The sequence below is a fragment of the Triturus cristatus genome, chromosome 6, assembly GCF_964204655.1.
Source record: "Triturus cristatus chromosome 6, aTriCri1.1, whole genome shotgun sequence".
In the NCBI taxonomy this organism is placed as follows: domain Eukaryota; kingdom Metazoa; phylum Chordata; class Amphibia; order Caudata; family Salamandridae; genus Triturus; species Triturus cristatus.
Genome location: NC_140589.1, coordinates 379,146,391 through 379,172,165, shown reverse-complemented (window position 1 = coordinate 379,172,165; position 25,775 = coordinate 379,146,391). Strand labels below are relative to the sequence as shown.

The 25,775-nt window shown below is 47.2% G+C and overlaps 1 protein-coding gene across 1 annotated transcript in view; it reads right to left on the bottom strand.

Moving 5' to 3' along the window:
- EIPR1 (EARP complex and GARP complex interacting protein 1) overlaps positions 1-25,775 on the bottom strand; it is a 689,682-nt gene that overhangs the window by 630,213 nt on the left and 33,694 nt on the right. The window contains exon 2 of the mRNA XM_085610774.1: positions 23,176-23,259. Coding sequence (XP_085466900.1) covers positions 23,176-23,259 — 84 coding nt within the window. The remainder of the gene's footprint in view (positions 1-23,175; positions 23,260-25,775) is intronic.

Sequence of the window (25,775 nt, the reverse complement as noted above, 5' to 3'; positions counted from 1 at the left end):
CTGGGCACACCAGTCAACCCCATGGCACCACATTGCAATGGTCAGGGGAGCAGGGTTCAGCCACTTTGTCGCAATGTTACACTTTGCAACCTGAAATGCCGTACCAAGGAAGGCCTTCTCCGGCACCCTCTGTTATTCCCAGAAGGATCAGGTTGGGGGAGAGGGGAACCGCCCACCCCAGCACCTTTGCCAGTTCTCTTGTTACTGCAGCCCAGTATGTTTGTATTGTCACACAGGACCAGACCATGTGGAAAAGGCACACAGGCGTAGTTGCACATCTGGGGCGAGTGGTGCCAGGTCAGAAACCAGCCCTGTACAGACGTGAGGGGGGGAGGTACGCTATGTGGAGGTAGTAAGTTTGTATTAGCCGCCATTTGGAGGAGATGGTGAGCTTGTGGGGAGCCATCAGGGCGTCGCACTAATCCTCTCCTTCTAGTGGACCCACCCAACTCTCCCACTGGGTCCGGAGGATCCTGTAGAGTAGGGAAGCTGAGCCGTGAGAGTTCTAGTTAATAGGCCGGGTCTGACCACTACCCCGTTGAGCCAGTAGTGGGCGACGAGGATTTCAGAGGCAAGATTGTAAAGGTATAAGTTGGACATGACCAGCCCACCATCATAGGGACCTCGCTGACAGTGGATGAGCGCTAGTCGCAGCCGTGAACCCCGCCATAGAAAGGTTTAAGCGTCCCCCTCCACTTTTCGGAACCAAGACCTTGGAATCTGGAGAGGGAGGTTAAGGAGGATATAGAGGAAGCGGGGCAATATCATCATTTTATACAAGGCTATACAGCCCATCACATTAAGGGTGAGGCTTTGCTACTTGGTCAGGTCTGCTTTTAATTTCCGGAATAACGGTTGTAGGTTCAGGGCCGAGGTGAGCTCAGGAGGCAGTGCCACCCACACACCCAAATATTTAAAAATCTGCCTGCGGAGAGGGATGGTCAACTGCCATTCAAAGCAGTCCCTTGATGGGGCCAGGGGAACCAGCACTGATTTGGATGGGTTCACTTTCAGGTCTGAGGCTAACCCAAAGACATCAAGTAGGTGAAGGCATTGCGGGCCGCTCTTTGCTGGGTCCGCCAAATACAGGAGGACATCATCCGCATATAGGTCGATTCGGTCCTCATGGTTGACATCCCAGCTCCACCCCCTGCATAGTGGGTCACCATGAATAAGCTGGACTAAGGACTCCATTGCCAAGGCGAAGAGGAGGGGGGACAGTGGGCAACCCTGCCTCTTGCAGCGCCTAATTGAGAAGGGGTCAGAAAAGACTCTAATCACATCCGGGCCGAGGGATGGGAGTAGAGCACATCAACCATGCCTCTGAAACGCAGGCCAAGGCTAGCACAAGCTAGCACCCTACGGAGGTAGTCCCAGTCCACCGTATCGAACGACTTCTAGAAATCAATAAGGAGCAAGGCTAAGTTGTGTGGTAAGGAGTGGCGGTGGGCTAGAGCCATATGGAGCCATCAAATGCTGTGTTGTGTGCTTCTTTGCAGCATGAAGCCGCATTGGTCTGGTTGGACGAGCGTCAGCAGCATTCTTTTCAGACTGTTAGCCAGTTGAGTAAGGAGATGGGATGGTAGTGGGCACAGGAGGCTGAGTGGGGCTGCATTTTGGGAATCACTGGCAGAGTCCAGGTCTTCTGGGAAGAAACCCGGGCAACATGCCTCTTCAAAAAAGGCTAGAAGATGGGGGAGCAGTGAGTCTCGGTTTTTCATTAGATATTCAATGGGAAACCCATCTGGGCCTGGAGTTTTCCTGGGGCTTAACCCTGAGGGTGTGTTCCGACCTCCTCCATCATGATGGGATCATCAAGTAATTAGGAGTCTTCCCGGGGGAGGGATGGGAGGTCGACCATGTTTAAGAGGCGATCACCAGCTGCCCCTTCCCTGTCCCTCGGCACGGAGTACAATTCCTTGTAATAAAGGACAAAGGCACTGGCGATGTCTGGCAGGGCCTGATGTGTATGGCCTACTTCATCTCTAATCTCTGTGACTATTATATCGGCCGGCTGATGTGAGTCCAACCAGTACAGCATGTTCCCATTTTTATCACCCCAACCGTAGATGCCTTCATCACGCGCCAGAGGGGTTTGGCCACTTCTAGAGAATGCAGGCGTATGTCCTCCTGGACGATACGCTCTGGCGGGAAATGTGTTCTCGTGGGTCAGAGAGAAGGTGTTGTTCCAGGTGGGAGGCCTGGGATTCCAGTGGTGTGATAAGGGAAAGGCATTTGCGCTCCCGCTGCCTGGCCAAGTGTTTTGTAAATCCGCAAATGGTAGCTTTGCTGGCGGACCAGAGCGTACTCACTCGGGACACAGTTTCGGAGTTGTGAAGGAAGTAGGATTGGAGCTCTTTCTTTAGTGCCTGCACAAAGGTTTTGTCTTGGAGGTACCAAATGTTAATGCACCACATGGGTCTCGGCGACGATGGCTAGCGTTCCAGGCCGAGGAGTATGGAGGAGTAGTCTGAGACCCCTCTGGGGAGTATCTTGATGTGGTTCAGCGATTGGCAGTCTGGAGCCGGCAGGAGAAATAGGTCGATGTGGGAGCGTGTGTGATGGGAGACCGAGGTGTGCGTGTACTGTTGAAGAGTTGGGTGCCAGGACCGCCAAGAGTCACGGAGGCCCCTGGAGGTGAACAAGTCCGTGAGAAGTTTGGTCCCAGGATTCCTGGAGGCAGTGGAGCGGGTTTCAGTTGGGGGTCGGCACGGGGACTACGTTAAAGTCACCGCCCAATACCGTGAGACCAAGTGGGAGGCAGGCGAGAAGTGACAATAAGTCTGCATGGCAGCCCCCTAGGGCAGCCGGGGGGACGTAGATGGACAGCAAAACAATCACCTGTTTTTCCAGGGTGCCCTCCAGTGCTACAAAACGCCCCTGGGAGTCGCCGGAAACTCAAGAAACCACATGAGGTAAGGAGCTTTGTAAGAGGATGGCGATCCCCCTCACCCCCCACGAGTACCCCACATGAAAGACCCTGTCACAGCCTTTGCAGGATAGAAAAGGACAACGTATGTCCTGAAGGTGGGTTTCCTGTTTCCTGTAGGAGAAGGACCTCTGGCATATGGCGGTGGGCAAAAGCAAAGACCGCCCAGCATTTGATACGGTCTACAGACAGCTGTGGCAGTCAAGCGGTTGTCCGGGAGACTCCTGGGAGGAATAGGACTGTGGGATCGCAGTTGCAAGGGAGACTAATAAGTGTGCCAGTGCCTACCAGGAGGAAAAAGTCACAAACAAACAACAAATATGCTTAACATAAACCCAAACCCCCCCAACTCCCACCCCTTCCCATACTTTTACCCTAGAAGCATCTGTTGCCCAAGGAAATCAAAACATTGAACTCAACATATGGTTTTGTCTTAATGAGTTTACAATGAGGGTTGGTGCGAACCAATGTGGAAACAGGATTCACTAACACCAGCTGCTACTGAAGAGTCAATTTTGTTTCCGGGTGAGGCAGCAGGGCAAGGGATCAGTTGCGCCCTGTTAAGTGCCAGAGATCCATGGCGACGCCTTCAGGTGGCAAGTTCCACGCCTGACGTCGGGCAGAGTACAGGACTGTGGGAAAGGGATGAGCCAGGTTGAGGGACCGAGGAAGTTTTCAATTAGGAAGATGGAGGGTGCACAGTGTTTCCGGGGTCACTCCCCTCGATCGCTGATTGGTTTTTAGTTGAGGCTCTGTCAACACGGGGTGGAGATGAGGGGGAGCCCAGTGGGAAGGCTGAGCGAGTCCCACCGCATCGCCTCCGGGAGTGGTTGCGCCGGCCCTTGGGATGGGGCTGGGAGCGTACGACAGGATCAACATTCGAGCCTCTGGTGTTGGTGAGGGAATTAGTGCTCCCGCAGCAGCCTCTCCTCCATTAGCCAATGGCAGGCTTTCTCTGTGTGTAAAAGAAGATGGACTTGTTCCGGAAGATGACTCGGAGTCTGGCTGGGAAAAGGAGGTGGTACTATAGACTCATGTTCCGCTGTTTTTGTTTGATGTCTTGTTCGGATTGTCTGCGTTGCTGGTCTTCTCTGGTGTAGTCCAGGAATACCAAGACCTTGGCTCCGCTATATCAGAGACCTGGTAGGATGCGTGCCTCGCCAAGCACCGAGTCACAATGCGAAAGTTCAGGATGCGGACGATGATCGGTAGCGGGGCGGTGGGGGTAGGAGGCCTCAGAGCCAGGGAGCAGTGGGCTCTTTTGACTGCAAACATGCATGGGGATAGGTGCCCCTCAGGCATCCAGGACTTGAGCCACGTTTCTATGAAGTCCACCATTTGTTGGGGGAGTCGCACCACCCATGGTCTCAGGGACCCCCATGATGCGGACTTTATTACGCTGTGAGCGGTTTTCTCCGTCTTCTGCACGCATGTGTAGTTCTGATGCGTGAGCCACGAGTGCTGAGACTTGGGATTTGTGGGTAGAGACGTCGTCTTCGACTGTGGAGTTCAGTGACTCAGTCTCTGCAATCCAGAATATGGCATTGTGGAGGTCTTGACGGAGCAATGCAATGTCCATTTTTACTTCTCCAACTCTGGCCTCCACTACTGCCTGGGAGGTTTGGATTGCTTGTAGAATGTCTGCGGGTAATTGGCTGGCACCCCATTCTTGTCCGAGTTGCGGAACCCTGGGGACCCGATGCGGGACCGCTGGATCGGGCGTTCTATTGGCATCTGCGTTGATGCGGTGTGTGAGGCCTTGTCGTTCCACATGACCAGAGCGTCACCGAGGCCTCACCAGGTCAGTCTCGGGCCTCAGGGCACGAAGTCCAAGGAGGGGGCACCACCCGCGGTCCCTGAGGAGAAGGGGCAAACGGCGCTGAATACTAGCGGGGTCAACAGGAGTCGTTTCAGCTGGCGGCACCCCTACCTCCCACGGGCCCACATGGGGTGAGAGGGAGCACAGTGGATGGTCGTCAGGGCGCTGCACCATGCTGTGCAGCGAAACAGCACAGAGACCGTGGTGTGGGTCTGGAGTCTGGTCCAAGGGCTGGCCGCTAATCAGTGAGGGCGACGGGCCCTGTCACCCCCCGGGGGATCCAGGGCCGAGCACCCAGCAGAGGGTGGGGTAGTGCAAATGGGTCCAGGGCCCTGGAGGGATCTGAGGGGGGACCGGTCGACGGGTTGGTGTGGCCCGGCACACGCCCAACCCCGTCTCAGGGTCTCTCCTCTCCAGTGGGGCCCAGGCGCGCCAGTTTAGGTGAAACGAGAGGAAAATGCAGTTCACATGGCAGCAGCCACGTAGGCCGTTTGAGGGGGGGCGGCCACCGATTCACTGTGGGGGCCCGGACACCGTATCTGGGGTACACGGCTGGTCTATTCATGATCCAGGGGTGCCACCAGCTGGGCCCACGGAGTGACCCCAACAGTCAGGCCAATCCTGCTTCCATGCCTGGACGGTGTGTCCTCAGCCCCAGTGCGCCAGCCCAACATCCCCTCTGGTGAGAACCTGCACAGCAGTCCGGTGGGCGTCCTTCAGCCTGCCACTCCAGGGGGAGGGGTCACAAGCGACGACCCTGCACTGATCTGTGCAGCGAGGTCGGAGTCAGTAATGTCTACATGGGGCTCCAAGGAGCCAGGAGAAGGGAGCCACTGCCACGATCTCCACCAGGGCCTGGTGTGGGCCCGAAGCCCGAGGCGTGCCTCATACGTCTTCGGGCCAAAAACCAGGCCCCAGTCCATCAACTGCACACTAGCTCAGCGTCGGACCTCCAGTGTGGATGTGGCCGATGGTACAGCCTTGCAGGCCCCCCCAGGAATGCGCCCCAGGTCACGGTAGGAGGGCCGGAGGGGGGGGGGGGGAGAGGAGGATTCCGACCAGGCGGGGCAACGGATCAGACAAGGTAGCCCGGATCACCTGGGTGTCGTGGTGCGGTCCCTCCGGGGCGCCGCACAGCCTTGGGCTCCTACCCTGCACCGATCTGTGCAGCAAAGGTCGAGACCAGCAGTATCTGTACGGGGCCCGAGATGCCAGAAGAGGGAGCCACTGCAGCGGTGTAGGCACCAGGAGAAAGGGTCCTTGCAAAGGTCTCCACTAGGGCCCGCAGCCCCAAGCGCCTCTCACGTCTTCAGGCCAGACAAGGCCCCAGCCCATCAACTGCCCGCTGGCGTGGCCATCTGGTTCTGAAGGAGACAGTGGTTCAGCCCTGCTGGACCTGGGGGAGACTCCACTGGTCACAGTAGGAGGGCTGGAGGGGGGGGGGGGGCGGAAGGTTCCGGGCAGGTGGGCCAACGGGCCAGTCAGGAGGTCTGGATCACCTGGCTGTTAAGGACCCTCTGGGGCATCAAACCGTCCCATTGGACGGCAAAGGGGCCCCTCCTCAGTCAAGCTAGAGTCTGCGGGTGGGCGACGTCACTCCACACCCTTCCTTGGTGTCACAGGTTTGGCCTCGGTGTCGGCGGCCTACCCATCTCAGGGAGGGCTTTCTGCTGCTCTGTAGTCCCTGCCTCTCACCTCAGCAGCAGAGTGGCAGTCCGGTCATTTGGTGGCTGCCTGGCATCACCAGAGTCACCGGGGGCCCTCCCGGTCAAGGTGCAGGTGATGTTGGAAGGAGCTGCTGCTGGCGTTGCGGATGTCAGCTGGATCTGGATGGTTCACGGCAGAGCTCAAGCTGCAAGCAACCGCCATGGTGACCGTCTTGACTATTCCCCACCCCCCAATTGCACAAACTTGAAATCAAATACTCACTTCTATTTCAAGCTCGCTTACGCATTATGGTTGAGGGTAAGATTCACTTCTTTGACGTCCCTGAAGCTGTATGGGACTGGTTGGAATCTAAAGGCCACTTAACGTCTGGCAAACCACAGCGTGTAGACACAACAATCCAGAGAGGAGCGAGGAGGCGTCGCCGCTACAGATGCTCTAAATAGAGACATTCATTCTTACACGCATTCCCTAATCTGTAGCAAATTATTCAGCACTGGGAGAGCAAGAAAGGAATTCTGCACTGGACACGTCATCTGTTACCTTGCTCAGTAACGACAAGTCGTCAACTACATGACCCTCCTGAACTGATTCACCTGAACTTCCAGAAATAACCTCACAGATGTCTCATGACATTATCTAATAAGCTCACCTGTCACTACAGTGTTCTATATTAATTGCACACAGACTTCGACATTTACAGGGTGTTTCTCTCTGACATACTTACCTTAGATACTCAGTTGGAACTGGACGAACCGCTAACTGTAACCGAAATTTACAACGCCATCAAAGCACTGGCCACTGGCAAGGCACCGGTTCCCGACGGGATGCCCTCGGAACTCTACAAAGCTTATGCATTATAGCTTGCGCCACACTTGCTGAAGATTTATGATGAAGCCTTATCTTTAGGGACGGTCTCAGAGTCCAAGAGAGCGGCGTTGGTCATATCTTTGCCCAAACCCCACAAAAACCTGGACTCCTTGGCTCGTTTCGTCCACTTGCCCTCCTGAATACGGATTATAAAATATTAGCAAAAATACTTGCTGACTGCTTAGCACCATTGGTACAAAGTTTGGTGCATCCCAACCAAAATGGGTTTGTCCCCACACGAAACACCTCCCTAAACCTGTGCTGCTTTTTTCGGGTCCTTAAATATGCCCCCACCGTGTTTCCCAGATCTGGGTGCCTAGTACTGGACCTTGAGATAGATTTCAATTCACTCAACTGGAGCTATCGGTTTGCAGCACACTCCCGGTATGGGATTGGCACCAGATTCCAGAGGATGGTGAAACTACTATATACCAACCCACTCATTAGAGTTAAAACAGGTCCTCTACAATCAGCAGATATCCCTATACACAGAGGTACACGTCAGGGCAGCCCGCTATCGCCATTTTTATTCTCGCTGGCCATCGAACCCTTGGCCCTAGCACTTCATAAACAGAGAACACAATGGGGCATTACCTTGGGCAATGGACTAAATGTCATCTCAATGTACGCTGATGACATGTTATTGTTTTTGAGGGACATACAGAATGTCCCTACTGTGATAAATGCTACCCTGACACAATTCGCAGACATGTCGGAACTGAGGGTCAATTGAACCAAATCCTGTGCGTTCCCTTTCCACCCTAATGCTGTCAACCCAGAGTTGAGGATAGGGGATGCACAACTGAACTGGAAGCACCGCACGTTCAAATATCAGAGCATACAAGTGTACCACCGCATCACAGATCTATTTGAGGGCAAGGCAACGTTTTGCAGGCAACCACTGCGCTTCATGCGCAGATGACGTTTTGTTGTACATTACCTCTAGCAGTCATGGAAAGGGTGGCTCTACTAAAAATGGTGGTACTAACCCACCTACTTTATTTCTTCATTAATCTACCCATACACATCCCAGCTTCGTTTTTTCAGAAGTTTGAAAAACAGGTGAGAGACTTCATTTGCAACAAATCGAGATGTAGGGTCACCTTGTTGAAGCTTTGCACCCCCACCAGTACTGGTGGTCTAGCAGCCCCTCACTTTAAACATAATCTGGCTGAGGAATTTAGGTCTCCTCCTGAACCTATAGAGGAATGCGCAGTGCCCTTCTCTGAACTCTTTTTATATTACAAACTCAGGACTACATGCAGGTCCCTACATGACACCTTCCCAAGTCCTCTGCCGGTTCTGTCCGCACTGGAGAATGTGCTGAAGTCAGATTCACCTCTCAAACTAATAACACGTATTTATAACCAAATGCAAAACTCAGCCCCCCTGGTTAACCCAAAAGGCACTCCAGGCATGGAATGAGGAACTTCATACCCCAATCGCAGAGGAGCAATGGGCGTACTGTCGTAACCACTTACGACCTTTTTTTTCCCAACTATAAACTCCGGTTAATTCATTTTAAGTACATTCACAGGTTCTATAGGACTCTCCTTCAGTTGCACCGTATGGGTCTCAGGGAGGATGACGGATGCTGATTCGCTCTGGCCTCGTTTCTACATATGGCATGGAGTTGCCCACAACTGTCCCCATTTTGGGCTAACATATTCACTACGATCCATAATATAATAGGTACAATCAACTACCCCAATCCCCTACAGGGCCTATTAGGATATGAAAAGGACACGCCTGCCAAAATGAGGAAACTACATACAATGCTTCTCCTGTTTGCTAAGCGCCGGGTAGTCATACATTGGGGGAGGAAGGGAGCTCCCTCCATGAAAGACTGGATCCAAGATGTTACATTCGGCCATACACAACTGGACACCTTTTGGGAGCTGATGCCGGCGGCATCCAGGCCTAGGAACATATGGGAGCTTTTCTTGGTATGGGCCCGAGCGCAACAGGCGGGGGAGGAGGGCTGCCGGAAGCATCTGTAGGGCTGTAGATAAACATATGAAGGCAGAGGGGGTGGGTGGGAGTACTGCGATGGAAGGATAATGCATACAGGGCACAGAATAGCCCCTCTTCCTATTAGAACTAGTAGAAGCTACAAGACTAGACGTGTAGAAATATGGTATGCTATATTGGTAACCCATTGGTAGACGATACTTGATGGATTTTGTCCACTTTAGTTATTAGTTGAACAAATGGGCGAGCACGGTTGTAATACCATCTGTAACTGAAACGGTATGTTAATGTATGGACAATAATGTAATGCTCAGCAACTGGCTTGTTGTGTGCAATGTTTGTAACATTGTTTGAAAATGCCAATAAATAAGAAAAAGATAATAATAAATCTGGCTGCCATGGCACGCAGCAGGAATAAGTATCTTAGACGACATATAAAGAGAGGGCGTGTTAGCACCTTTTGACATCCTAATAGAAGAGGACGGATTACCTTTGGGTCTGTTTTTACTCCACCAGTCACTACAAGGCACATTACGGCAGCACTATGGGGACATGACATCCTAACCTCCTACGCTCCTCACAGTCCAGTACTTGCAAGTGATGGGATGGGGCAGGCACCTCACACGCCAGTTTGCTGACTCCATGCGCCATCACACTACCCATCAACTTCTCACCCGGCATCTTCGATGGGAGACGGACTTGATTCGTTCCTGTACTATCAGAAATGGAGTGTGAAATTGGCAGGTTCCGGTCATGTTCCACATATCACCTGCTTTAAACGTATACATTTTTACATACTACACAGGGCCTACCTTACCCCTGCCAATATCAACAGATATTATCACACAACAATTGCTGCATGCCCCAGATGCTCATGTATTTATTCAGATCTCTTACATATGTTGTGGGCCTGCCCATCACTACACACCTTTTGGAATGCCATCACAAGGGCACTAACTATTTGCACAGAGCGCCCGACCTACATCCTTGGGAGGTATGGTTGCTGGGCCTTTATGACAGGTCCAAAATACACAAGGTGACCTCCCGTTTCCTGGGCCTGGGATTTATAGTCGCCAAACTCCTCATCACAAAGAGATGGAAATCTCCTACACCCCCGATGTTTGCAGCCTGGCGATGCTCTATTGACAAATTAAATGGATCATCAACAACCATTGGAAGTTACTCTCTGATGACTTAGAACTTCGTGGCACTTACCTGAAATTGTGGGCCACTTCAAATGCAGCCGTTGCAAAGCGTGTAATCTCACTATCGAGACCAGGCAGCTTAACAACAAACAACGCACAGTGGAGTTAAAAATACACACCAACTGCAACACCACTGACGTAATTTATGCCATTACTTGCCCGTGTAATCAGATGTACATAGAGCAGACACGTCAGAAAGTGAAGGCCCGCATCCTACAACACTGTAGTAGGGTCAGGTGCGGGTCTGTTGGGGTGCCATTTGTGGAACACTGTCAGACACTAGACCACTCACCGGAAAGCTTGAAGTAGGTAGTTCTAGAGAAGGTTACGCTGGGCATTAGGGGCGGTGACATTAACTGAGTCCTCAATGGCCAGAAATGTAAATGGACACAGTTCGTGATGGTCTAAATGAACTGGATGTCACTAAAGCACAGTTATCATGTTTGAAGAATGAATGAACTGTTTGTTATAATTATGCATTTGGCATATATATCTGCATTTCCCATTTTTACAACCTGCCTTGTATGATATTATACTGCTGACAGGTGACAGACTTCAACATACTAATAAACTGTCATTTTCATTGATAAGACCCGTCTAGACTACCCCCAAAGATCCCATTTTTATGTGGACTAGTTCCTTGTTCTATGATACTACTTCCTCTGATTGGGATGTTTACTAGGCCTGGGCATTAAATTCCGTTCCACTCGCAGAATTTGGGTAATTTCGCGTTCTGTGGAAAACGCAGAATTGCCCAAAATTCTGCGTTACGTGGCTTAGCAGAATGTTTTGCTTGTTCGCGTTCTCAAAATGCGTGTTCGCGAGATATTTCGCCTCGAGCACGCAAACAGCGTTCACAAACAGGAAAAAAGCATCACAAACAAGCAATTCCACGTGTTCGCAGAATTTCTGCGTGTTCGCAGAGATTCTTTACCGTTTCGCTGAGCTTTGCATAGCGCGACTACGCAAATTCTACCCACCCACCCCTAATGTTTACATACAGCTCCCTACTTCATTACTGTATCCAGAAAGGCTTAATCCAATTTATCTTTTATATTTCATCATCCCAGATGGGATTTAGTCAATTTGTTGTTTATTTACCCACCAAGATTATTACCATCCAATGGGTGACATGCGCCATCAAATAAGTGACGCTACCTGCCATTAGTAGTTTTCCAACTCTTTCCATGAAGATATTGTGACTAACGGTTGTGCATCCAATGTACGGATCCAGATGGATTCGGATCAATTTTTCCACCATGACATATGCAGTTTCAGAACCGCTCTGCTTGCTATAAACGGCGGATTGGTTTCCAATTGATCATACAAGCCTTCTTCTTAAAACGCGGTGCTTGAGATCAGTCACCTTTTATTCTGATTTAACTATGCCTAAGGAGACACTGTTATTATTCCTTATCCAACCCAGACGGGTTTATTACTAGCGGAGTATTGTACCACATTTGATGACAGCGTCATTGTTACAGATGACACACGTCGTGTCAGAACGGTGCAGCCTGCATCAAGCGGCTGCTCGGACGGCGTGCCAGACTCGGACGGCGTGCACGCTTCCGTTTCTGACATAGCCGGCTGCACTTTCCGGCCCCGCTCATCAGTATCCTGATCGCAACGGACGAGCGCTGATAGGTATGTTGCAGCTCTTAGCAGGCTTTAATTTATTTCTCCTTGGATTGACTTTGAGGCCCCATACGACGGAGTTTCCCATGATTAATACTCAGATGTCCCCTTCTTGATCTTTCCAGGTCCGGGATGGAATAATTCATTTATCCATCCATTAAATTCGCTGATTCACAGCGATTTGCCACACAGGTATGTCGCGCCTTTTAACTTTGTCCTACATATTCTTATGCTTAATGTAATCAGTTTTACACAAGTCTAACCCTTACTCTCGTGTTCCCTTTTTTAGATTGCTTTAAGGACACAGCCCCGTTATTTAATACACCTCGTTTTATCAAGTGAGTGCAAGTGCCTCTAACTGCACCTATATCTTCTCTTGGGTCTTTAGGGATCCTATTAAGCAACCTAGGGGCTTATGTCTCCCTTTCAGAGCGTTTTGGATTTCACACAGGGGAAGCCCTAACTTTGACGATACACTGACTCACAATTAAGTAAGTGGGCATAGTGCTCTCAGTTTAATAGCTATGTGCTGGGTTTCCTTGACTGTCCTGCTGCTGATACAAATTTCATTTCATTTCCAGCGGGCTGTAAGTCCTCTCTACTCACCTCTACGACGCAGGAGCCTATGGGACCATATCTTCAATTTTCCCGACAAATTCTTCTGGGCGACCTTAAGGATAACATTCATTGCCTTCTTTGTGTAATTGACTACAGTTGCTTTATTCATCACCTGAATTAATTAAGACCATTTCAAATTACCCCTAGGTGCCTCCCCATGTCCTGATGAAGACCCCATTTTAAGGATAAAATACCCTACATACATCAAGGGGGTCAAAACGTTGACGGCCTTTCTCGTTTTCTCACGTATAGACAACAGTAATTGTGTTACTGTGTCATGAGGATACTATGTTGTTGCATATTTAGCCTTTAGAATGGCTGGATAGGTCACTATCAGCCTGTGATGTTTATATTGTACATCACCTTTCCTTCTCTATAACCCTCACAAGCGCATTCCTTTTTGAGCACCTTTTCCATCCCTCCCTTGGAGCACCATTTTAGAACTGTACAGATATGTGTGCTGCTATTGAATTTGTACATAGGTACATCATGAATATGAAAGAAATCGAATTGATTTATTAAGGTTATGGATTGATTCCTTGTTAGTACAGATTTCCACTGTGAGCATTATTTTTGTACTACATTCTACTGGAATGCCTAAGTAGGCTGAAACCGGTCAGGGATTGTTTGTGGTCCCATCTGAAGGGGAATTGACCTGGCAGTTTGGGCTGAAGACTGATTTGCATATGGCAGGTCTATGTCTAGAATGACAGTGGGCAAACAACAATGGCCTGGAATGTGTTCCTGAGAGATCGCTAGAAGCGAAGAGTAATTTAAGTATCAAATACATCACCTTGTTGTTTTTTACACTTGATCCTATTAGGAATCTCTGAAAAAAAGAGTTTGCAAGGGCGGTGATTATAATATTTAGGGCTACAGTTGGCTGAATCCCATGGAACCCCAGAAAACCTAGGCATTTTTAAAAGCAGAATCCCAGGAGTTGTGGCTTGCAGGGATCACTATAAGCTTTCTTACTGAAGCTCTGAACTGTACCTAAAAAACCTATTTCCATCCATTTCCCAAGGTATATGTCAGCATTTTTTGGACAATAGTCATCCGGGAATCAAGCAAACGCACCAATACTGGGCATTTCTGACAACTAAAAACCCAAAGGAATCCAGGTTTGGCCAACCACATGGGTCAGGAATGGACTGTGACCATGTGAAGATAACATTGACACTATATTTTTCTGTATTTTGTCTATTGCCTGTAGGTAGGGTTCGAGTTCACGCTTTGCCTGTCTTTTGTATTGTGCCTTTTATTTACTGTTTATTTTCTCTATTTTGTCTTTTGCCTGTTTTTTTTGCCTGTGCTCTTTGTCCTCCGTGCCCGTTTTTGCCACCCATCAACACCACCTTCAAAACCGGCACGTTTCCCGACGACTGGAAACGCGCAGAAGTGAAGCCCCTACCCAAGAAGCCCTCAGGAGATCCTACGGACCTCAAGCACTACCGACCCATCTCCCTCCTCTCCTTCGTGGCCAAAGTCACTGAGAAGACCGTCAACGCCCAACTAACGAAATCCATCGAATAGAACGCCATCTTCGACCCCTCCCAATCCGGATCCCGCAGCAACCATAGCACTGCGACCGCCCTACTAAACGCTACAGAGGACATCCGCACTCTCCTTGATCAAGGCCACACCACAGCCCTGATCCTACTCAACTTCTCTGCAGCCTTCGACACCGTCTCCCACCGCACACTCACCGCCAGACCAGGCATGCAGGCAACCTCCCTCGACTGGCTCTGCTCCTTCCTCACCGGCAGAACCCAAAGAATCGGACTCCTGCTCTTCCTCTACGAACCCACAGAGATCAGCTGCCGAGTACCCCAAGATTCATCACTCAGCTCTATGCTCTTCAACATCTACATGGCCCCCCTCGCCGAAATCGTCAGACAGCACGGACTCAGCATAGTATCCTACGTCGACGACACCCAGCTCATCCTCTCCCTCACCAAGGACCCTGTCACCACCAGACTCAGCTTCCAGGAAGTAATGAAGGACGTTGCATCCTGAATGAGCAGCAGCTGCCTGAAGCTCAACTCGGAAAAGACAGAGGTCCTCGTCCTCGGACCCTCCCCCTCTGCATGGGACAACACCTGGTGGCCCACTGCCCTCGGCAGCCCCCCCCACTCCCACAGACCATGCCCAGAACCTTGGCATCGTACTCGACTCCTCCCTCTCCATGACCCAACAGATCAACGCGTCCGCCTCCACCTGTTTCAACACCCTCCGCATTCTTCGGAAAACCTTCAAATGGATCCCCCCCCCCGAATCAAGAAAGACTGTCACCCATGCACTCATAACCAGCAGACTGGACTACGGAAACGCCCTCTACACCGGAATAAACAAGTCTCTACTCCACAAACTCCAGACCATACAGAACTCCGCAGCCAGACTCGACCTCGGCATCCCTCGGCACAAACACATCACCCAATACCTGCGAGACCTCCACTGGCTCCCCATCGAGAAGAGAGTAACCTTCAAGATACTTACGCATGCCTACAAAGGTCTCCACAACACTGGACCCCAATCTCAATGAAAGAATCTCCTTCCACGTACCCAGGAGAAAACTCCAATCTGCCAACCTCCCCTTGCCGAAACCCCGCACATCCGCAGAGCAAGTGGAAGCTCCTTCTCCTACATCGCGGCTAGGACCTGGAACGAGCTCCCGATCGACATCAGCCATGCCCCTTCTCTGCACATCTTCAGGAAGTCCCTCAAGACCTGGCTCTTTGACTGACCGGAGCTGCTCCCCCCAGCAGTGCCTTGAGGCCCTCACAGGTGAGTAGTGCGCTTCAAAACTCCCTGATTGATTGATTATGACTTCACACACTCACATTTTTGGCCTATTCCTTGAGGTTCCTTAAGGTACACATGGAGGACACAGTTTTTATCTGGAGATGATTGTGAATGCAGGATGGTAGAGCCTTTGCCATTAGCAGGAAATCCTGTAGCAGTCTGTCACATCATGATGAATTTGAGTTTTTTCAACCATACCTTGATATTTGCAGGGTATTCTGGGTATGAAATTGCTGTGCGTTCACAGAAGCCACAATACCCTGAATTTACTGGGATTGCGACATTGCATAATTGCCTTTGATTTGTAGATTCCTCTGGGTGTTGGTGGACACCAGCCCACAAGGAAAGTGAGAGGATAGGGAGATTCATTAGTCACACAGTTGAAGTTTGCAGGGAATTTTGGGTAAATCTGGATTCTTTTCCACCTCTAGCATGTGCAAAAGTTCATGGTTGGTTGAGTTTCTCAGATTCCTGCTCTATCTGTGCATAAATACTGCTGCCATCCCAATAGAGCATGAGAGAAAACAGATTTCGGGCATAGTATTGACAAGTGCATGCATTCTGACTAACACAACATGCTTGGACCCATGTGAGCCACACCACCCTGGGTTTCCATAGGTCTGTGGTACCTAATTTCTTGACATTTTCACTTTGCATTTTCCCAGCCGTTAGACTTACCCACACACCTGGGGTGCTCATGTGGAGAAATTTGGGAATGCTGTATGGAAGGACTTGTACCATTCTTCAAAGATTCCGGAATTTTCCCTCACAGAACTATGAGGAAATTTGTTGAACTCACTTCAAGTTTGATGTTTGAAATGCATTATGGGTAAGAAAAACTGTAGGTACCCAATCAAGCAACTACGCCCTGGATGCCCCCAAGTCTCTAATTTTTAGAAATGTCTGAGAGTGGCAGATTTATTTGTGCTAAGGCAGACCCAGAGCCAAAATATGAATGGCAACCACCACCACAAATGTTCAAACTTAAATTCCTCTCTTAACATGATTATATTTTTGGGTCTTTCCTTTTCCTGTGCAAAAGAACCACTTGCATATGTTCAGGACCATTTTTATTGGAAGAAGCGAGGGAACGCAGAATGGAGGGACCCTTGCTATTATATATTGACTTTAAGTATATTTTTGACTTCCAATTGTAGGCCAATGTTCACAAACAAAACACCCTCAGATTAATCTGATGTTATGTGTAATCCGCAATTTAGAGTGCTACAAACAACCTATTACCATAAACTTACATTTCTGCATACATTTCAAAATGCATATCTTAAAATTATGTATTTATTACATTTTTTTCCCATAAAACGATGCATGGTCAGGTCAGTACACAATGACAAATCACTGTAAGCTATAGCTCGCTTGATGGCTCTGGACAGTGTGAGTTTTAGGAAAAACAATGAATACTATGTTTCCCTGGGATCAGAAAAGTCTGACAGGCTTCATGATATATTAATTTCATAGATCGGCCTTCAATGCAAACAATTAAAGCTGCAACCCTTGTTTCGGATTTCTATTTTTTCTCCCACTAAATGTCGTTCTTTTTTATTTTAATGATTAGTTTCCTTGGGAAAACCTGAGCCATCTGTATAAAGGACACCTTTCTTATCTAGTTTTCAGAAAAGTATAGCTTTATGGATTCCAACCTCTTTTCCCCACAAACTACAAGTAGGTAGAAACCACACTCCCAGTTTCTTAAAACTGGCAAGAAGGCTATCTTAGCACAACAAATCTTTTATCAAAGTCATTATAGAATGCGCTCTGGTCCCTGCGGACGTATAGGTTGGCGCTTAGCGCCATTAGAGAGAAGACGCGACTGACTTCCGGGGCTGGTGGGCTTGCTAGCGTGGCCTGAGATATCTGGGCAATCTACTGGGGTTCCCCCTGCTGGACCTGTGTGCTTGAATTGTTGACATGGGGTATGGGTCGTTTTTTTTTAGCCTGATGTGATGCTGGTGGTTTGCGTTCCACTCTCGTCATGACACTAGCTGCGACATATTTTATTTCTTTGTCCCATTTTGTGTGTTCTTTTTTAGTTTCAGTGTTCAACTTCCGATTAAAGGAGGAAGGGACTGCTTTTGTCCAGTTAACTGGCACGGCTTACAAAGAAGTTTCGCTTTATTGTTGACGCGGCCGGCCCTCTGGGGTTGTTGGCGACACGCTGTGTATACCTGTGGATTCATCATACTGTAGCACGCTGCTGGCCCAAGTGGGTTGTAGGCACTATCGCTGTGTTAAGCCCTTATATGCTCAATAAAGGTTTTTGGAAAAAAAAACGAAAAAAAAATCACACACCGTATGTACTCTTATTATCCCTAATATGCGTGGGGAAAGGGACACAAATTTTACCTGGATATTTTAGTAGAAAACAAATTAGTGAAGGCTGAAGTGCACACTGTTTAAAAAAAAAATGATCTTACCCCTGGGTAGAGAAAGGACTTATCAGCGAATTGGGGTGAACTAGGTATTTAGCGAATGCTAGCAGACAGCCAAGGTAAGAGCTGCTTGATTTCCAAGAGGCTTGGAACTACCAATGACAGCACCAAGGTATTCTGGCACAGGTGAAGCTGATCACAGATTCTCTGTGCTCTAAACTCACTGTCAGGCCCAGAATCCGAACCCCATTTGATTAGGAGTGTCCTGCCAGTCAAAGTTTTTGACACAGGAGTGGCAGGTGATGAGCACTCCGGATGACATGGTAGTAGGCTTGCACCCTCCTACACCGGCTTGTTCATGGGCTTGTGGAAGCGTGAGCATGCCTGGGGCGGTAATGCCTCGCCCTGGACGGACTTTATAGTCTTCTTAGGGAGATATATAGACAATATCATCATACTTTGGAATGGTTTCCTGGACCAACTTATGGATTTCCACTCCTTCCTCAATCACAACCGCTATAATATTAGGTTGACACTCAACCACAGCAGGAAGCAGATTGAGTTTCTTGACTACTTTTTCTATGTGGAGAACAATATCATACAGAGTACTATGTTCTACTAAATCCCCCAAAGTGACCTATCGAAGAGGTAAAATCATAAGAAACTGGCTTTGCCTGAGTTACATAACTACTACAAAAAAGAAAACATGGGTTCTCTACCTGTCAGGAATTTAATATATGCCCACTTGGAAAGAACAAAACCAAACAGTTCAGTTCAGTTTTAATACGAGCCAGAAATATGACATTAGATATCACATCTATTGCAAAACTAAGTTTGTGGTTCGATGTTATTGGATGTGGATGTACCAGGATTTATGTGGGAAGTACAGTTAGCCCTTTATACAGGAACATCTACGTTCTATAAGAAACAATAATTTGAGGTCCCCAATAACGTATCACATGGGAGAACAACATAGGGATGACAATAGGATATGGCTCCTTGGTATTGATCACATCCCACCAGACCCAAGGGGAGGGAATCTGGAATTGGCTTTGAGACGCAAAGAGGCTGCATGGATATGTCACCTGCGCAGTATAGAAAAGGGACACAATACTGATGATGAGTTACAATACTTTTTATGAGCAACCCCTGGACCTTTGCATAACAACTTATATAGTGTCACTAGAGGCTTTTTTAATTTAAAGGAACTCATTTAAATTAGTATTTATATTTTTGTTGTTCATATGTTTTTTTGTCTGCTGATATCATAGGTTTTATTGTAACCATAACACATGAATAAGATCATAATGGACAGTCTCTCTGTAAAATGGGGTTATTCATAACTGAAGGAACCATTTCTTTACTTTGGTTACTTTTCTCTCTCTCTCTTTTAGCTTGTTTATTGTTTTTTGCTTTCTCTTCTTTCTACCTCCTGTTTTTTTTTGGTCAGTTAAATCATTACTCACACCTAAAATAATTTGTTTTTTGGGACATGGGGGCCAGACAGTATGACGGTTTCCGTCTGGGCCCCGCAATTGTTTCATCTGCTGCTGTAACTCCATGTTGCGGTGGATGTTCACTGATTCGGACTCATAGTATTGGTAGCCCAGTTCGCGGCTGCCATTTTGCCGTTTGTTTTGGCCCTTGCTAGTGTCCCCTTTTTTAATCTGGTTGGTCTCATTACCAGATTTATGGTGCATCCTTGCACCGTTCCAAGATGGCCAACACTATCTTCATGGTAAGACCCCTTTTGGCCTTTGTTTCGTGCCTATTAAGTTTGATCTTTAGTCACAGTTATGTGTCTTGAGAGGTTTTAAGGACCCGGAAACAATTGGTGTGGTTTCCACCACACTCATTATCTCATTGGGACAGGGAGGAGTGTTACGGTCTCTTGGGGTCCGCACCAATTGTAGTAAGTACTTTAGATTTTTCACTCCCCGATTTTCAATCATCTATAGGGGTACATTTATTTCCGCATAATTTATCATCTCGATAAAGAGGAGTGTAATTTGGACCTATAGCGGGGATGTCTCTCCGCATGCCTGCTACTGCTTAAGGGAACAGGGCACTGTCTAATTTTTTTAACGATATTTTAATAGAAACATATCCTTTTTAAATAGGATTCCCAGTCTGCTGTTCCCACTCCAGACGTCCAACGAATGTACTTTGGTCCGATTGTGGGGCTGTCACCCGCTTGCACGTACTCTTTTTTGGGAACTGAGCACCTCCTCTCTGGGATTTACATTTCAACATGAACCTGACCGTTTTAAAACTTTTTCAAATATTGTTTCTCGTCAATTGGTCACTACCCATAGGCTTTGTGTTTTCGTCTGTTTATGTGACCCATTGTCTAGAGAGTAATGATTTCCACACCATTGGGGGACTGTGGCACATGCACCATATCTCGGGCACCTATTGGCTATGATTGCCATATTAGCAAGTAGTAACCTAGATTATAGCATGCCCTGTTGTTACAATTTGTTTGCTCGTGACATGCGATTTAGCTTTTGACCACGGTTATTTGTATACATTTGTATTGACTACATTTAACCATGCTTGCTGGTTTTCCCTCTTTTGGCCGTCTTGTGACCAGTAGAGTTAGTTCTCTCTTTCTACCCCCACAGGTGCTGGACGAGGGGCAGATTTGTCCCCTTTATTCTTAAACATCTGATCGAACTGTAGGATATACAGATCCTATGATTTTCATGATGGCGGAGACATCGGGCATTTTATGATTATCTACTCATGTTTGTCCTATTTGGTATGTATTTTTTATGAAGTCACTTCCCACATACCTGCTCTCCTTACCATACATCTATTCCTTAACCTCAACCTGAGTACAGTGGGAAGGGTCGGAATCCAATGCTATACTTAGCCTTGCCTTTTTTCTTTTTCCATCAGATGGATTATTTCAGGAATTTTTATTTCTATTTCTGATGATATTAATGAACAGACTTAGAATCTCCATTTATGGATGACGAGTAGACTTTCTCAAATTTTCTGTGGTATGTATTTACTGTTAGTAACTCTACCTCTTTAATCTCCTTGGGTTTCTATCCACTCGCTTCTCATCATGTAACAACGGACTGGGACTCCACTTGCTTGTTTTTATTTTTTGCCGACTGTCATCGGCAGACATACTTTCCAAGGTGAAACTACAGGTGAATGATCTTTAATTAATCAATCAAACTTGATTCTGTATTGTATTCAATACATTACATGGGCTGTGTTAGTAATATGAAACATAATTTTTAGGTCTCGCCTAGCGTTGCTGCGCACATGCTCCGCTCGCTCTGTGAGATTTATTGTTAATGGGGACTTTTAGAAAAAGGGCTTGAAGCTCCGCCCCTCATTTCCATTGGCTGGCGTCACCGTTTATGCTAAACGGTGGCCTGCCATTGGAAATTAGCTTTCTGGGTTGCCTCCCTTTGGCTTTTTTGTCCGGCCCACCCAGACTGGCTCATCTGCTTTCCTTCTGTCGTGAAGGTATTTCTGATCTTTGTGGGATCCATATGTTTTCACTCAGCCCAGTAAACACGGGGCTGAGTGAAAACAGATGGTGAGCGCTGGTTTTTGTATAGCGATGTGATATTCACGTACAAAGTATGAATGAAGTGGAACTAGAACCGTTAGTGGACACATTGCCCGTGTTTTTTAAACTATAAATGGTTGTCTTTCGATAAATCACATTACTCTGTCTTTTGTTTTGTATGTCGCACTATGTCGAGATGCATGCTGTTCCTATTTTTAGCATGTTGTTTTATATCTATTTTTTGCATGTGGGTTTTGGTTCACATGTATTGCCTTTGTTACATGTTATAATCAGATGATTTTTACTGCTTGTGTCTATGTTTTGTATTTGTGTATATATTTATCATGTTACAGCCCTGAAGAAGTCCACATTCACGTGGACAAAACATGTTGGCTCTGTTTTTGCCAACTACTTACCAAGCAACAATAAAGAGAAGATTTCTAATGACTTTGTGGATATACTTTGAATCAACATAGATATTGCAAAAGTGGTGCACCTCCTATTGGTATGTTTACATGGTAGTTGGTATTCATGCTTGTTTCACTTTCACTAAGGCAGGTACTAACAAGGCTCACGCTCTAACACCAAAGACTTCCAATCACAAAATTTGCCTCACATTGGCACAGGTGCAGCCACAGAACCCTAAAGGAGACAGAAGATTTCCTGATAAAAGAGTAACCACTAGCCTGCTAAAGTAGGAGCGACTGAGGACTAAATTGACCCCTCTCAGGATGAAGACAAATAAAAGAAAAGCAGAATGAGTAGCTGAAAAAAGCCTCATCATAGACAGAGAGGTGGAGCTAAAAAAACAAAAAGGACTTTAAAGATTTTTAAAGGGACGCTTTCTTCAGTTTGAGGGCCAGGGAGTAGTCCAGTGGTGGCTGCCACAGAGTAGTACCGGTCGGGAGCAAAAAATATATAATGAAACTTACCTGGTTGCTGGCTGTCGCCTCTCCTCCATCCTCTTCTGTTCCTCCCGGAACGGAAGCAGAAAGCACACAGGGTTCCCTAAGCCAATGACGATGCTGCTGTCACCAGCATGACAGCAGCGTCCTAATTGGTCTGAGGGCGTGGCTCAGTGCTCAGACAGGGAGTGGGAGTCTGTGCATGTTCTCTAACCAGGCTGTGCATTACAGCCAGGTGGAGAACATGCTAAGTGCGCATGACTGTGCGGTCGGGCCAAGACGGCAGGCCAAACGGCCATGCGCACTTAAGTGCCCCAACCCCTTCTCCACCTGCTGGCTGTAGCGATAGCCCAGCCCCGCAAAACTGCCTCAGAAAAATAAAATTATAATAACATTGTGTTATCATTTTATTTTTCCTTTCCACTGCTCAAAGAGCAGTGGGGAGGCGCTTCTCCGCCTTAGCGGAGGAGCCGGCACTGGAGTAGTCTGCCTCAGTGCATGGAGCATAACGAATCTAATAAGTCAAACAGGAAGATGGTGATATTAGTGTTTTTAAAAGCATGAATTCAGAATAAACAAAGATACAGAACAGCTACTTTACCAGATGTCAGAAACCCAACTAAAAGGGACAGTGCACACAAACTATCGCTTTAAAAGCCAGTCCTTATATGGTCTTCTTCGGACATCAATCACTTTTCTCTTTATGTAATTTGGAATTAATGTGGACATAAGTTGTTGAAAATAAGGTCAATATTTAACAATCAATTAACAGTGCATATACCCGTCATTCTACCAAAGGCATTACGAATTAATCTAAAACATGATTGCCATTATTACCTGGTTATCGAACTTAAGAGACTGCGTCCCAACCATGAAACGGATTGCATCTGTCTCAGCTGTCTGAGGTGTCAACGCCCTTGCCTGCGGAAAGAAATAGGAACAGCATTAAGTTCAATCGTTTATATAGATATAAATACAGTCAGGTTCAACTACGTTTCATCTGTGTTCTCAAATTTAAACTATGCGGCGTGTTTTTATACCAGCAAAGCTGCTATTTAACATCAGTTGGTAAAATTATCAACTGAATAAGTGGTCTGATAAAAATCACTGTAGGAACTCGTTGGATAGAAGAAATTCAAACCCGAATTTCCTGCGCCAAAATCCATACCCTTATCACCTGCAAACAACTGAGACTGTAAATAAGTACTGAAAACAGAATGTCACAAAACGGCAAGATAGGTTTATGGGTCAATGCATTTTGGAAGAAATGTGCTTATCAGATTAATTTTGGTCCTAAGGGGGTTATTTTTCGGTTTTCTTGAGCTATTTCACGAAGGGTATTCCATGAGCAAGAGCATATTACTCATGGTCAAAACTCTGTGGACTGGGGCCATTGTTTTGGTTTTCTTTTTAAACAAAACTTATACTAGCTTGGATTCCTCACTTGGTAGTTTGTTGTACTGCTCAGTAGCCCATCCTTAAATTATGCCAGATTTCTTAATCATCAGCAGTGCCCAAAAAATATTTCATCTAGCTGCTCGGTCAATGACAATTTTAGCAGTAGTATTACATAATCATCCAAGGATATAGAGTAGGAAGACATCACGTGGACAATGGAGAGTGCAACAGGGTCGCTAATTAAACCATCTCTTTTGCTTCAGTCTCTGCTGTGGCAGCATCAGAGGGATTCAATTGATGGGCCATGTAGAGCAGGGTTCTCCAAAGTTGGTCCTGGAAGGCCGGATCCATGCTAGATTTTAAGCATGTCCCCATTTAGATAAAAGTGGTTATCTGAAAAATCTGGCATGGATCCGGCCCTCCAGGACCGACTTTGGAGAACCCTGATGTAGAGCATATAGCATGAGCTCTAAAAGGAAACAAAAACTACTAAGCAAAAAACATTCAATAACAAAGCACTGGCAACGCCAAAAGGTCTGGTTTGTTTTAGGTGTAAGGGTTCCTAGCTGTGTTATAATGATATATGTTAGTGTGTGATATGTTTGTATTGTAATATAGCATTTCTACAGTGTTTACTACCCCTAAGTGGGGTGCTGAAGCACTTGCCCACACAGGTAGCATGCTACATCATGTAGGGTGTGTGGTTAGGAGAGTGCTGACTTAGTATTGAGAGAATGTAGGAAGTGTTTACATGTTGAGTGTGACGACCATGGAGTATCAGCTATTGTGTTATGTGCCATAGTACCTAGCAGTGCTGTGAAGGAAAGGAGTGGAAGGGATAAACACAGGGATATAAGTAAAGGATAGAGTATAAAGCAAGTAAGGCTTCCAGTGTGGGATTAAAAGCCTTCCATTGGCCAGCTCTGTTTAACAGATCTGTCAATAGCATGACTACTTTGTGATCTGCCTGTCCAGTTGTTTTGTGTTGCAGCAGATTATGATAAAACTGTACTAAAAAGGGATTGCTGCTTACTCTGTAGTTTGTTTTGGTTACAAGCAGATATGAGACCAACCCCCCCCCCCCCCCCTCCCCAGTGTGTTTAACAGAGCATCAGGCCACAAGCGGGTTAGTTGTCCTGGGTTGACCATACCACTGTGAGAGAGGCTAAAAGCTGTAGACAACAGCAGTTATTATCTTTCAGATTAAGATGCTCCAGGGGGCGGAGGTTATTGAGTGGCAGTGGCTATCTTGGAACCAGCAGGTTTTCACCAATCTTTGTAACCATGTGTAATTATTTCTGTCAACGCAATGCCTTGAAGACTCCATTTTCAGACTTCCCAAATATCCATGTTGAATCCACAGTTGAGCATTATGTTCTGACTTCAACATATTCAAGACATTTCCTGGTGGGAATGCCTTTGATATCATCGGATGTTAGACGTTTGGAGTCCAGGGCCTCACTTGCTAAAGGGGAGGCAAACTTGGGTCATTCACTCATTGAGGCACAATGGTCCAGAGTGTGCCTACGGACCTAAATAATCTTCCTTATTTATAAGTACAAATGACGGCATTTAAAATTCCTGTACCAAGCCTGTGTTACTGTAGCTCTCCTTGATAAGAGAGATACTTTTATTCCTGATCCATGTTGAAAGTTACAGAGGAGCTTTTTATACTTGACCTGGCCTTGATCTCCTTCTCCCAACTTCCCCCTCTACCTGTTGATTTTGGGCAACACATCAGCAGGGCACTATCAGAGATAACTGCATGATTGTTCTGTATGCTCTGGGAGTAGTTGGAGCTGAACGCAGACCGCAGAGTAAAAGACTATCAGCTATGCGTGTGGCTGTATCTGGAGGAGTGTAGTATTGGGCAGGGAGCGTGAAGGCTGCCTTCATGGTCAATGCAGGTGTGTATCATTATATAGAGTCAGTTGTATTGAAGCAGCACGTACCTGTGCATCTGGTACGAGAAAACAGAAGGGCTTGGGTGCAGTGGACCACACAATGGAGAGTGCACTTACTGCAGGCATTACTGTGTG